Below are 14,742 nucleotides of genomic sequence, written 5' to 3'. Positions count from 1 at the left end.
GATGAGATGGTTAGATAGCATCACCAACTCATTGGACATGAATTTGAGATAGTGATGGACAGAGAAGCCTGGCCAGCTGCAGTCCATGGGGTTGCAAAGAGTTGGACAGGACTTAGCGACTGAACAACAACGAACTATAGCTTAGACAGAACACAACTAGGTTAGCTGCTCTTCTGAGGAATGTACTTGCAAGTTAATATTTCACTGCTTCTATACCTTGAGACTTTCCTAAAGACATCAGTTACTGTGAGTGTAAATTACATCTAGTTTAAATCAACATAATTCTATTTACCCTAGCAAGGAAGTTTTTTTTTTTAACTACTCATTGTCTTGATTTCTCTCACAGAAATAACCTTTGCATATTTTTATACCATGTACATGAGGTGACTGTGATTCCGTCTCAACCAGAGAAATTCCTTTATGATATCCCTTCTATGGCCTTCCTTTGTCCTCTGTGATAGAAAATTACCAGCAGAAGCACTTCCCCTTCACCCAGTTCCTGTTCTCTTATCACAGATTATCCGTTTACACTCCCTTCCTGCCTTGTTGGGGAATTTAAGGGCAGGGAAAGGCGGCTAAACCTTTGCCTTCTATCCAATAGCCACTGCATCCAATGGTATATATGAATCTTTTGCACATTTAACAGTTCCCTCACCAATTCCTCTTTCATACCTTTTTGTGTGGACAATGGATTAATGCCAAAGTGGTTTTTCCCCTTCACACACTTCAAAACCACAGAGTTTAATCCAAGCTACAGCAGGACTGATAGTTCCAGCTTTTATTTTTTTGTAGTGCCCTTTCTATAAAGGTGGGCCAGGGGTGCAAGGGAAACAGAATGATGAGCAGTCCATTTTTTTCCTACCTGGTTTTCATACTACCATTAACATACCAATCACACTTCCTTCTCAACCCCCTCCTCTCCTGTAGCTATCATGTTTGAAACTGTTAGAAACTGCTTATACACACTAGTCCATTTCATCCTAACCGCCCTTATGGAGAGGGTAGTAATACTACCTACATTTGAAGGCTTTCTATGTATGAAGGATTGTTTTAAATGTTTAAGATGCATTAAGTCATCTAATCTGTGAAGCTAGTTTTCCTGTTTTACAGATTAAAAAGTTAATGTTCCATGCCTTGGATTACACTGCAAATAACTGAGAGAGGCAGAATTTGAATCCACTAACTTTAAAGTAGGCTTTAATTATGATTTAATGAGCAATTACTTAATCATTTTCAGCCCTTGACCTGATGAGTATTTCGCCATCTCACCTCTCACAGCCTCATCCTTTACGCGAACCTGTGTTCAGGTCCTCCCTTCCTCATCCCCCCACGCCTCTCATCCTACGGTCTGCCCACATCCTGTATTATTCTGTCCTCTCCCCCGACCCCCACATTTCCGTCACAATCGTCCCCGTCGTTAAGGTCCTTGTTTCTCTCTTCAGACCCTGGTCCGTAGTACTCGCTGCTTCCTTGAAGATTTTTAAAACGGCCCCTCCTCCTGCAGCCCCGGCTCCCGCCGGCCTCAGAGGAGCCTCGGCCCTCAGGCGCCGTCACGCGCTCCCTGGCCCCCGGCGGCCGCGCGGGGTGGCGGCGTGCGAGGCGCGCGAGGGCGGGCGGCGCCCCCGGCTCCCGGCAGCGCCCGCGCGGTGCAGGCTGGGGGAACATGGCCGCTTCCGGTCTCCCTGCCGGGCCGGCGCGGGCCTGAGCTCGGACCCTGCCCGTCGCACCCCGCCCTCAGCTCCTCCCGCCGGGCAGCCGCGGCGGTCGCCGCAGGCTTTTCCTCCCGCTGCCCCCGCGCCGCGCCATGGAGAAGAGCTCGAGTTGCGAGAGCCTTGGCTCCCAGCCAGCAGTAGCACGGCCGCCCAGCGTGGACTCCCTGTCCAGGTAACCGGGGCCCGCCGAGCGTCCGAGGGGGATGAAGAGGGGCCTGGGACCCGCTGGACGGCGCCCCACCTCGCGGGCTCCGGGACTGGGAAGCTGCGCCGGAATTCCTTCCCTCAGGCTGGGAACAACTTCTTCCTTCCTCTCTGCGGGTTAGAGGCTGGGAAAGAGGAGGTTAAAACTCTGCGGTTCTTCATCGGCCTTACCTTTTGTATTCTGGCGTTTTTATCCGCGGCTGAGGACGCCTCGGCCCACTACATCCTCTGATCTCTCATTTCCCTCTTAATTCATTTTTTGGACAGCCCTTCCCGGACTCTGTCCCCACCACCCCCGTCTCCTCCCTTTCTCTGGACCACTCTTTTCTGACACCGTTCTCCTGTCTTTTTTCCATCCGTCTTTCAGTCTTCGGTTTCTGGGTTCTTGCCCACCTTTTCCGCTCTTTCCCGTCACTTCACTTACCTCTTTTACTGTTTCTTTGCGTTCTGATCTTCACCCTCCCCCCCAACTTTGCCTTAAAATGTAAGCAAGAGTACCCCCACCGTGAATCTTCCAGCTGAACGTTGTTATTCCTGAGAAATGAGGGGTAGTTTTCGTCCATCCTGGGCTACCGGTTCTCCAGGTTTCCATCTTGTATCAGCTGGGATTTTTTTCCCCTGGAATTTTGAGGAGGATTTTACTATGCAGCTTTTCACACAGTTGTCGTGACTGTTAACTTGACGTGTTTCAAAGGGAGTTTTTTCCTTTTGTTTTAAAATAGTAATTTAAATTTTATTAAGAAATAATGGAAGACCTGTATTGTTATACTGCTACGTTGAAATCAGGTTCTTTTCCTTTGAAAAAGTCTGGTTATTGTTAGTTATTAGATACTAAACCGCTGTAAACGAGCACATGTTTCATTTTTTTCCCCCGTGAATAAATTGGCGTTGCTCTCTTTTAATTCTTTTTGGACTCTGCTAAATACGGGTGATACTGCCATTGTTTTCGCTGTTGCTTTTCAGGACCTCATTGGGAAGTCAATCATTACCTGATCCCACCTTTCTTTATTAGATTCTCTTCCTAAATGTTCATGGCCACCTGCCCACCCCTTTTATAGTGTTTTTAACAAGCACAGTTTGGTTTAATTGTCTTCCCTACTAGACTATAAGCCACTTGAGGACAAGGATCATGTCGTATTGGTTTTCATATCACCATCATTTAACAGAGACCCTGCCTGTCAGAGGTGCTTAATAAAATTTTTTTTTGAATTTGTAGATGGAATTATGCTGGAGAGTGATTTTGCATTTGATGATGTACCACTAGTGTGCATTTGTTTCAGGTGTTTTTTAGGTGTATTGCTTTGAAATTTAGGTCTTCCCTGGTGCCTCGGAAGGTAAAGAATCTGCCTGCAATGAAATTTAGAAGGCTGGGAGATTTACACTCAGCTGTAAAATCATTCAGAAAACAGTTTGGAAAATTATAATTTTATGGGAAAGTTACAAATGACAACTATGGCTCAGGATAGAATGTAAAGAAAACAAATGAGACAACTGAAGTAATCTCATCCAAGGGAGGGTTTGGAACCACAGGAGGCAGAATAGTCTTGTTAGAAAGAAAAGTGCTGGCTGTCAGGAGGCTCCGGCTCTTTAGTCCTAGGCTCAGTCAGTCATTTGGCCTCTCATTTAACCTCTCCAGTCTGCAGTTTTCTCATATTTTGAAATAAGGCGGGGGAAGGGAGAGTTTATCTAGAATATCTGTAAGGTCCCTTTAAGCTTTCAAAATCTTGTCAGTTCTGTATCTTAGTGATAATAATCTTTGTTTTGAATTTTTGAAATTACACTAAATGTTTATATCACACAACTAGGTTAGTTTTGCCAATTAAGCACATTTATTTACTAAAAGAAAAAGCCCAACAACTTCAAAGTTTATATGTATATATTTTAACTTCTTAATGAAACATTAGGTTACATGTGAATATGGGAAAGTTTAAGAATTCTTTGAATTTTTACTGGAGTTTGTTGTCTTCATCCTCTCCAGACAAAACTGTAAGTATGGCTCTACTTTCACAGGAAAATGCCGGATTTCATTCCTCTTCTTTGGAAGAGTAGAAAAATAACATTTATTGATTGTCTATAGAATTCATCCTGCAAATTCTTTCATATCTTTTGTGAATCATTACACCTATTTGTGGCACTCTTTAATCAACATTATAAGATAGCTGGATTGTAGACACTTGTTAGAAAGCTTAATTTTAAACTTAATTTAGAGTAACAGTCAATCACAGGTGATTCTAATACAGAGGGAGGGTGGACAACTATGGTTACAACAGCAATGTTACCTCACTACCCAGATTAAGTTTATTACTTTTGTTATCCTATGATTAAGTGAAATACTGGTGTTTGAACTGTATTATCTCAGTCTTTTGCAGAAATCTCATTCTTAAATTGTTGTTCTGCTTTCATTTTATACAATTAGAAAATTCTCATTTTCTAATTTTCAGTTAGGAAAATTGCCTTGTGAAATTACTTTGATATCTCCTGCAAAATAATAGTTAATAATTCTATTCAGTGTATTACAGATTGTGATTTGCACAGTAGATTACCAAATTTCTGCTGAGTTTAGTTTCAAGGAAATTTTTGCTTATGCTTTCTGTTTGTTTCAAAGTGGAAATTATGTAGCTGCATCTTCAATTTGGCAAAAAGTCTTCAGTCAAATTTATTACTGAAGTTGGTAATATATTCATTTTTAATTCCTTCAATACTCCTACTATTAGATGGATCCAGCTTAAATATTATGTTTAAATGTGTTAATTTGTAAAATGTTTTATACTCTTCTGGGAAGTAGGAAAAATATAAACTGTAACCCATGTGGTTGCCCATTGTTTTTTGGAAAATGACACCCTCCATTTAGGTTGAGTGATTGGCTCTTGTGGGACCTGTAGTTCACACTAAATATATGTTGAGTTTTAATATCTATATATCCACAGTCTATGTATATCTATAAATCTGTAGTCAGCTCAGAATTGCTATTGCTTCTAGCTTTGCCTTCTAGGCCATGATAAGCCTGGTATCTTTGTTCACAGAAGAGCAATTTCATTCTTAATATGATATTCAGATAGTAGTTTCTATCAGCTATAGCTGATTAGCAATTATGTCATCTTGCATGCTTAAGCTAATTTTCTTTGGTTGAGTCCTGCTTGGTGTTGCTTGCTTGAGTGAACTGTTCAGCAGCTCTTGTATATCCTGCTGTTGTCCGCTCATCACACATGTCTTGCCCCACAGAGAGAGAGTTGTGAACACATTCATTTCAGCAGACTGATTATCTGACTGTATTCCAGTTGGTCTTGCTCTGATTTTGTGGTAGGACTATTGATAAAACAAGACTGTGGGCTGGATATGGTAGCTCGGGTAGACCTGAGCTTCAGAATTGTAGAAGTTACACAGCAGAATTTAACACTATATTGGTCCTCATCTGCCTTCTTGCTCTGTTTTTTTCCATCTTTCAGTTTGTACACTTAGAGAATGCTCTGCTTAAGTGGGTTTCTTTGATTATTTTTTACTGTGCACAATCATGCTACTACAATCTAGTGCTAAAGAGGCACCCAGCGAATGATCCAATAAAGAACTGTTGACTGAATGTTCAACACTTGTCTTATTTGTTGTTTCTACTCAAAGAATTAAAAGGTTTTCTAAAGTGAAGTGTGGCCTGTAAAGTCACGACTTCAGGTTCAAGCTGACGGTGCCCTTGCGTGAAGCCTCTTGACACCCTGGGCGTTTTTATTGTCTGCATTATCTTTTCTGTGCCCACTCCTTTGTCTTCACAACATTGTTTCCTTAGCCTACTGGATTTTCCATCTGTCTTCATTACTTCGGTCTTTTTCTCTCGAATTTAGTTTGTCAGTTATTTTATTTAATGTGTTTCTTTCATCTGATATATCCTCTTTTTCTAATCTCCCTGGGCACCATTTGTCTCAGATTATTTTTGGTTATCAGTTGATTTCTAGCGTATAAATTCATTAGCATTTATGAGCGTCTTATATTTATATTTAACTTAGATTAAAACAAAGAGGAGGTGCACATAATATAATAAAAAAAGTAGCTCCAGCTAATTACATTTTTGAATTGCATGTCTTCCTTAAAATTATCATCATTTGAAAACAGCAGATCGTGGATTTTTGTTTCTATGAATTTTGATGATACTTATAGCTTGAAGGGGCTTCCTTGGTGGCTCAGCAGTAAATAATCTCCTGGCAATGCAGGAGCCTCAGGAGCCGCAGGTTCGATGCCTGGGTCAGGAAGATCCCCTGGAGGAAGGCATAGCAACCCACTCCAGTATTCTTGCCTGGAGAATCCCATGGACAGAGGAGCCTGGCCACCTACAGCCCATACAGTTGCCAAAAGTCGGATACAACTCAAGCAACTTAGCATGCTTGTACGCAGACACACATAGCCCGAAGAGGTAGGAGTTTTTAAGATTTCTAAACTACATTTCACTGGAAGGTCTCATTTCTGGTTTCAGCCCCAAGGTCACTTAGAAGGGATGCCAGTAGGAAGTATCCTTTCAGGTTGTTTTTTTCAGTAGTGGTGATGGATTTGTATCCAGTGATACATTCTTACCAATTCTCCTTTTGACTCTTGACATGACTTCTGAGGCAGCTGGCTGCGTTAGTGGACTATAGCTACAGAACAAAGTGAAGCTAATAGATTGTATCTCCAACCTTGGCCTTATTATTAACACCTTGCATCAGACGTTGAACATTTTGACAGCCTAAAAATTACTTATTTTGAGTTTCATTATAACAGGACCCTAAAAGAACCTTAAAGTTCTATTAGATAAGATCCAGTATTACTGTGAACTAATCAGTACTTGTGTATATTTTTCTGGAAGAACATGTAAAGAGATTACTTATTGATCACAAGTGTTTGGGTTAATACTAAAGCTGAAACTGGGTCCTGTGTATGATTTTTACCTGCTTACTCTGTCATCATCAGTCTTCTATTAATATAGCTCAGTAGTTCCAAGACAGTAACATCAGCATCTTTTAGGAATTTGTTCAAATACAGGTTTCCTGACCCTGCCTCAGATGTAGCTGAATCCAAAGCTTTGGGGGTGGAGACCAGTGTTTGTATTTTTTTTTTTTTTTTGTTGGAGGCTAATTACTTTACAACATTGCAGTGGTTTTTGTCATACATTGAAATGAATTAGCCATGGATTTACATGTATTCCCCATCCCGGTCCCCCCTCCCACCTCCCTCTCCACCCCATCCCTCTGGGTCTTCCCAGTGCACCAGGCCTGAGCACTTGTCTCATGCATCCAACCTGGGCTGGTGATCTGTTTCACCCTAGATATACATGTTTCGATGCTGTTCTCTTGAAACATCCCGCCCTCGCCTTCTCCCATAGAGTCCACAAGTCTGTTCTATACATCTGAGTCTCTTTTTTCTTTTTTTGCATATAAGGTTATCGTTACCATCTTTCTAAATTCCATATATATGTGTTAGTATACTGTAATGGTCTTTATCTTTCTGGCTTACTTCGCTCTGTATAATGGGTTCAAGTTTCACCCATCTCATTAGAACTGATTCAAATGAATTCTTTTTGATGGCTGAGTAATATTCCATGGTGTATATGTACCACAGCTTCCTCATCCATTCTTCTGCTGATGGGCATCTAGGTTGCTTCCATGACCTGGCTATTATAAACAGTGCTGCGATGAACATTGGGGTGCACGTGTCTCTTTCGGATCTGGTTTCCTCAGTGTGTATGCTAGCAGGACGGCCTGATGCATGCTGAAGTTTGAGAACCACTGTTTTGGATCTTTTACTGATGGTTGCTTAGTAACTCCAAGCCTATTGCTTGAGAGCACTTTTGTAAAAATGTTAACTGAAATAATGAAAGGTAAAAGTCCATCTCTTGTGGATTTATTATATATGACTTTTAGGAAATTTCCTGAGAGCTTTTCTTTCTTAGCCACAAGAAAGAATACCAAAACAAGAATATATGTTTTTGGGCTTATAAAAATAGGTACTTGGGTGAGATGCATTAGTGGTAACATACAATTTTAAAAACTATTAAAAAGAATTCCAGAAGGCTATCACCTGAACCAATAAAGGATTATGTCCAAGGGAAGGAAATAACCCAGATACAGATGTTCAGAAAGCAGTGAGTTTAAAAAAAAAAAAAAAAATGAAAGCAGTGAGTTTATTTTGGAAAGCTTCCAGTTAATGCTATTGTATTCAAACTCACCAGGGACAAAGGTTGCATGTGATTCAGGAAATTCTCTAGATTAGTGTAGAGTATTTTCTTTCTAAAGGAAGTTAGTTTTGAGTTGGTAAAGAACTTGCTTTGTCTTGGCCTACTCTATATGATTTAGTTAAGTCAATGGATGGGATTAAAACTATTGAGAGGTGATAGTCTGCATAGGGAGTGATTTTATAAGCTTGCTTTACACAGGAAGTCAGGTTAAAAATGGAACTATATAAAATGAAAAGATTGATACAAGGTTATTATAATTAAAGGGACAGGGAAGATGCCCTTTTAATGGAAATAATAACCCCAGTAGCCTCAATTCCCTTTCCTGTAGCTTTGTTACACAAAACTAACTGTGGGTGTCCCTCTTAATGTGTTTCTATGTATGTACCAGTGTTGTCATCACTGTAGACCACTTATGAGCGAGTTTTGTAATTCTTCTCCTGGCCAAGTACCTTAGTACCGTGGCAGTCATTGCTGACGAATTTTCCTTCTTTAAAAGACTTTACTGGGTGTGATTAACTCTTGGGCTGTTTAAGTAATTCTTAGTCTAGGTTAAATAAGGGCAGATGCTACATAATAAAAATTTTTAAGTGTTTCAACCTATACACTTCAAAAAACCTAAATACACTTACTTGGAAAACTCTTCTTTCTTCTTTTTTTTTTTAAGTTTAGGTTTAGCAGAGTATAACAGAAAATCCAAAGTAACCTTGGCATAAAACAAAGATAGTTTTGTGTTATTTTTGCCCTACATAAAAACCCAGGAATAGTTAATACAGATCTGATACAGTGGATATAAAGTATCCAGGACACAGATTCTTTCTAACTTACTGTATCTTACATGCCAATCTTACCATGAGAGCCAAAATTAGTTGCAGTTCTTTAACCACTGATCTTCATGAGTCAAAAAGGAGGACAGGAAGAGGAAAGACATGTTGCCTCTATTTAAAGGATACACTTTTCAAAGTCACTTACCGCCTTTTAAGTTTACATCCAGTTGGTCAGATCATGGTCCCATGCCGTACCTGGCTACAGTGGAGGTTGGATTATGTAGTTTCTTCTGGGAGGCCTTATTCTAAACCAAACAATTGGAAGTGTGTTTCTAAGGAATAAGAGAGAATAGGTATTGAAGACAGGCAGTAGCTTCTCCCATGTATACAGATAAATCATCTTAAAGCAAGGAAAATATTTTTTTTTAAAGCAAGGAAAAATTAAGTGTACAACACTTAATTATGCCAGAGACATTCTTAGATTTGCCTGCAGTGATCATAATGGAAAATGCCTGGAAAGAGAGAGATGATATGTTCTAGCAAACCAAAAATGAGAACTGTATCTTGGAGCCCTCTAAACTTTTGAGTTTTTAAGCTTTTTACTTTTTGTGTGTGTATTATCTTAGGATAGATTTTTATAATCTTAATCTAGGACCACACAGTGAAAAGGATGCATTTATTAATTCTCGTGGCACTAAGTGGAAAGCAAATAGAAATCAAAGGAAGAGTGGCCAGCTGTGCTATTTCATTTGTGACGCTCAAGGAATTGTTGGGTGAAGTGGCGGTGGTCTGAGCACAGTGGCCTGCACTGCTGACGACTCTGCACTTTGGCATTCATTTTGAGGCCATGTGTCCATGTGTTTTACATCCTCCCAAAATGCTGCATGAGGTTATACTGAGGTATTTTCTCTCATTTCAGTTGAGGTTTGGTCTTCACAAGGAAAGGAAAGCGGGCTGTTCAGGGCCATGTTAATTTATGAATGCTTTTGCCAATATTGTTTGTTTATTTTTGTATCTTCAACCTAAAAGTTTGATGGAAAATTCAGAGCACTCAGTGTTTTATGCATTTTTGATACCAAACTGAAATATTAATATTTTACGCATGTAATGTCAAACATAAGGAGTTTAGTCATTGGGGATTAATGGAGGAGGGTAGAGGAGTCTCTTCTGGGAGACTCCTGTGATTCATTGTACTCAAGGAATTTGATAGGCATGAGTAACAGACATATCCATCTTCTTTCTAACAGCATTGGCAATACCGAAACTAGCAAGTGGGTAGTTGTTCAAGTAAGACTTTGTTAGGAGGTTGTGTGTTAGCCAAAGGTGTAATAACTGACTCATGATGGGCTAGTAATTATGAGCCTTAGTTTTCTTGAATTGAGCCAGGACATCCAGCAAAAGTCAAGAATAAAATTTCACATAATATAAATGTCCTCTGTTACTGGTACTGGATAATATTATTCTGTTATAACCAAAGGCAGTACTTAAAAATATGAACACCTGAGATAAACTCTGCTTTTCAAGTGAAAGTTGTAGTAAACAATAGTAGTAATATCAATAGTCACAATAATATTGTAAATAAAAGCACTTAACGTTTATTGAGTGCTTACTGTGTGCTTGGTATAGTGCTAAAATTCCTTATATGCATTTTCTCCTAATTGTATAAAAAGAAGCAGTATTATTTTTCCCGTTTTACAGATGAGGAAACTGCAGATTCGGGAGAGCAGTTTGGTGTTTGGGCCCAAGTTCTGCTTCAGTTCAGGGCTCAGTGCTGAAATGAACACACCATGCCTGGCGGTCTGGTGCCCCAGCTGCGGGGCAGAACTTGGTTCAGCAGTGAGGGCTGTCCCGGGCAGGTCGGGTGGGTGTCTTGACTGGGAGGTGAGTTTCCTTGACCAGTTGCACTTTCTGCTGAGCAGAAGGATGAGGTACACAGTATATTAAGTTCAGAATTTCAATCTTTGGAGAGAATTTTCTCTAGTTTTGAATGTTTTTTTCTTCCAACGGAAAATAAGATAATTTTTTTTCTTTGCCTGAATAGTAAGAGGATAGTATCACTTTCAGTTAGAAGAACAGTTTTACATTTTGAATAGCAGATAAATTAATAAAGTGAGTAAACATGATGCCAAAACCTCTTTCTGCCCACCCCTCCCCTGTAGGCTGTACAGAGTATTTTACTGTTTTACTGTAGGCTTCCTTAAATATCTGAATTCCCTTAAGTTCCTTTGTGTTTGTTTACAGTTAATGTGTTAAGAGCCATTGACATTTGAAGATCATCAGAAGTGAAGATAAAACATCTCAAAAATTATAATGTAAGTGAATGGGAAAATGGAAAGAAAAAATGGACGAAAGTTAACATTGCCGACAATATTTCTGCAGTTCATATATTATCCCAAATGAAATTTATGTGTATGAGTAACCAGTAACTTCAAACTTAATCCCAAATCCAAGTCCTAGTCCCTAAATTCTATTCTTTTCTACCTGGGGAAAATAGTCACCAAGTTTTAGACATCAGTAATTTCCCTTTAAAATTCTTTTGGCTTCCATGTACTATTTTTTGCTTTTTCCTTCCTAGACTTTGCACTTTGACAAGGGCTGATTTTGTATTTAAAATGGTATGTGTGTGGAGACTGAGGTCTTCACTTTCCAGCTACTCATGTATGTTTTATGCAGTTTTCATTTTACTATTGTTCTGTATTTCTTAGGCAAAAATCTGACCAGTAAACTAGCTAGCCTCTCCCTTCCTTCCCTTCTGTCTTTACCCGCTCCCTTCCTTCCTTTCTTACTCTCTATAAATATTTGCTTAACATAGATAATGTCCTGCACATTGGGCTTGGTCCAGAATTCCTGAATAAGACCTTGGTGCTGAAATGAGTAATGTCATCTTTTTATACAGTTAGGGCATTAGAGATCAGCTAGTTAATTTCTCAAGTGTGCCTGAGGCCCACTTGCACATTTCAGTCACTTGCTTGATGAGCATTTAGTTTTCTAGGTTCCGAACTAGACATTCTGAATCCTGGGGAGTGGGCCCAGGAATCTCTCCTTAAAGTAAGAACCACTAATCCAGATATTTTTAGATTCTAGTACAACTGTGCAAGTTTGTAGTTGAGGGAATAGACCTAGAGAAGTTAAGTAACTTAACCCAAAGACACCATAAGTGTTTGAAGGCCAAGAATGGTTTGGTGGTGTTTTCTCCAAAATCACAGAGATATTTAGTGCCAGAAGTGATCTCCTGACTCCTGCTTCTAGACTTCAAGTCATGGCATGATTTCAGTTAGGCCAGACCATTTTAGTGTGCTTGTGTGTGTGTGTGTAATCATAAGCGGTTCATCATTGTTCCTGAAAAAAGTAACTAAAAACATAACTGAAGAACATGATATTTGTTTCTTCATCTTTAGTCAGATGAATGACTGGTTCTGATTTTGAAATCATTGGGTGGGAAAAAGCCCTGGTAGTCCAGTCCAGAAAGAGTAACCCCTCTCTCCCCCGCACCCATGGCACTATCTCTACTTGGTCTTTAAATTTTATGCTTCTGAAAAGGAAGGATCTGATTTCATTTTTGAATGATGGTAGCTAATAGTAGGTGCTTGATAAATAGTATAAACAGGTTGCTGTTAAAATTTTCTTTTTTTCTTCCTTTGGATTCTATAAGATACTATTAGGAGTGGTTTTATTTCTTTGTATAGAAGTTGATACTTTATATATTAAGGCAGAGACCTTAAATAATTGAAGTCATCTGTATGTATGATACTCCACTGTTACATTTTATATGTTCACAGTATCTCTGAGTATGAAAATATTCTAAAGTATTTTTGGAACTATGTGTGAATTAATTTTAGTGTTGTATTTTATATTGTATATGGTATATTGATAATTACTGAATTTTAACCTTACATTAGTAAATGTATTTATTCAATTTTCTTTGAAATGTTCTGTGATTTTCAAATTAACTAAAGAGTTTAACTATAAAATGCTGTTAACTCAATTTTCCAGAAATTTTGGAACATATTTTAACTGTAAGATTTTTAAAAAGGGACATTTAAAATCACATACTCATTTCTAATAAGTTGTATTTTTGTAATTTAAAATTTTCTCCCATTAAATACTTTTTTTACTCTTTTTGTAATCAAAGACTTATAATTGTATGTATGGTAGTTCTAAAAAGGAGTCTTATCTACTATGCAGTGTAAATCCTTCCTTTTTTGTGTGTGTTGAGACACTGAAGTTAAGGGACTTGCCTAAGAGTGGAATTTTTATAAATATTAAAATACACATGTGAGCAAACAGTAATATTGTATTTCTATAATGATACGTATGAAATGTTTTAAACACTGTAAAAGTATCACACAAATGTAATGTATTATGGTTACTGCTCTGGTGATAATATGTGCACTTCGTTTCTTTATGATTAAATTAAAAACATTTACTATTTAAAATCAGAAAGAAAAATACGCAGATGCTTGTGACATGATCTATTCTCTTATTTCTTCTGTTCAGATTTTACTGTGTCTCCTTGAAGTCCGTGATACTAGAATAGATACTTTGTGTGGGTTACCAGTGAAATTTCTCTTTCCCTGTGGTAGTCCAATCCAGATTGTCACCTTATACAATTATACAAAATACTCAGAATGATATTTCTATATTGCAAGACTTCTATCAGCAGTTTTCTTTGGGGAAAAAAAATGGTGAGTGATGAATGTTCAGTAGTGTTCCCCAACATAATCAAAGTAACTGATGGTAATGTTAACACATTTTGGTCTAGTTTTTATAGTTAGAAAACTGTTTGGCCTACATTATCTCTTGTGAGGAGGTTCTCATTGGACAGATGAGTAACTTCAGGCTCAGAGGGGTGAATGACTGTCCATTGTCCCTGCTTAGAAGAGATTCAACTAGAACTTGAACTTTGACTCTAAATGCATGCTGTTTCCCTGTCCTACATAAATCATAGTATGCAAGTGTTCAAGTTCATGGGGTATTACGTTTTGTTTTTAAAAGTAAACTCTAAATATTGGAAAATTAATGATAGGTTTACCTTGTCCAGCCAGTCTAATTATTTTCTTTGGAAGTCTGACTCACTTTTGCTACTCTTAAAATGCTTAGCAAGAGATGAAGGTTTATTTTGAATATAAGGTATATTCTTAGCATGGTTATCAGTGTGTGCTGCCTAGAATTATTTGAGTGTTTAAATGTTTAAAAGAGTAGTAATTATAGTCTTTAGAAGTATATTGAACTGTGTAAGCCAAAAAATTGTGCTGCATAATATGTACAAACTAATGTAGTGAAAAGTCTTGGTACTTTCTTAGACCTGAGTATTTTTAGTTTGGATTCTGCTTCTTAACTGTAACTTGGCTTGATTTCTCTGAGCCTGATTCCTTTACCTGGAAAAAGGGTAAAATGATACTTGCTGTCCTTATAGAATTGTTGTGAGACCTGAATATGATGATTTATCTTGATGACAGTAATTAAAAAAAATAGCTAATGCTTATATAGTATGTACCATATAATAGGCACTGTTTTAAGTATTTTATGTGTAGTCATTGAATTCTCATAACAGTACTGTGAAGTATGAGAATTATCACTATAGATGAGGAAACTGAAGTACAGAGAGTTTAGTAACTTCCTCGAGGTCACAACAGGGTGGGAGAATCATAATTTAGTACCAGACAGTCTAGTTCCAGAGTTGGTAATAAGTATGAAAGAGAATATGTATGAGAGCTCTTTGACATTTGTAAAGGGCTATGCTAATGTTAAGTATTATTACTTTAAAAATATTTTTAAAGAGAGATGTTTTCGTCATCTTCATTATATAGCTAGAGGGAAAAAGGCAAAAACAAGCAAGAAAAAGCAACCAGCTTAATCTGGTAAA

At 38.3% G+C, this 14,742-nt stretch overlaps 1 protein-coding gene across 4 annotated transcripts in view; it reads left to right on the top strand.

Annotated features, from left to right (window-relative positions):
* Window positions 1-1,588: 1,588 nt before the first annotated feature.
* The window catches only part of MTMR2 (myotubularin related protein 2), a 111,690-nt gene continuing 98,536 nt past the window's right edge, over window positions 1,589-14,742 (top strand). For 2 of the 4 annotated variants that reach the window (XM_070473657.1, XM_020885510.2), the window contains exons 1-2: window positions 1,795-1,884; window positions 11,118-11,188. Coding sequence is in view for 2 of the 4 variants with exons in the window: in XM_020885509.2 (XP_020741168.1) it covers window positions 1,805-1,884 (80 nt within the window). In the remaining 2 variants the exon portion in view is untranslated. Of the gene's footprint in view, window positions 1,885-11,117; window positions 11,189-14,742 lie in introns of all 4 variants that reach the window. The other 2 variants (XM_020885509.2, XM_020885508.2) reach the window with 2 other exon arrangements.

This window comes from Odocoileus virginianus, chromosome 10, assembly GCF_023699985.2.
Source record: "Odocoileus virginianus isolate 20LAN1187 ecotype Illinois chromosome 10, Ovbor_1.2, whole genome shotgun sequence".
Lineage (NCBI taxonomy): Eukaryota > Metazoa > Chordata > Mammalia > Artiodactyla > Cervidae > Odocoileus > Odocoileus virginianus.
This window is presented reverse-complemented; position numbering and strand designations above follow the sequence as displayed.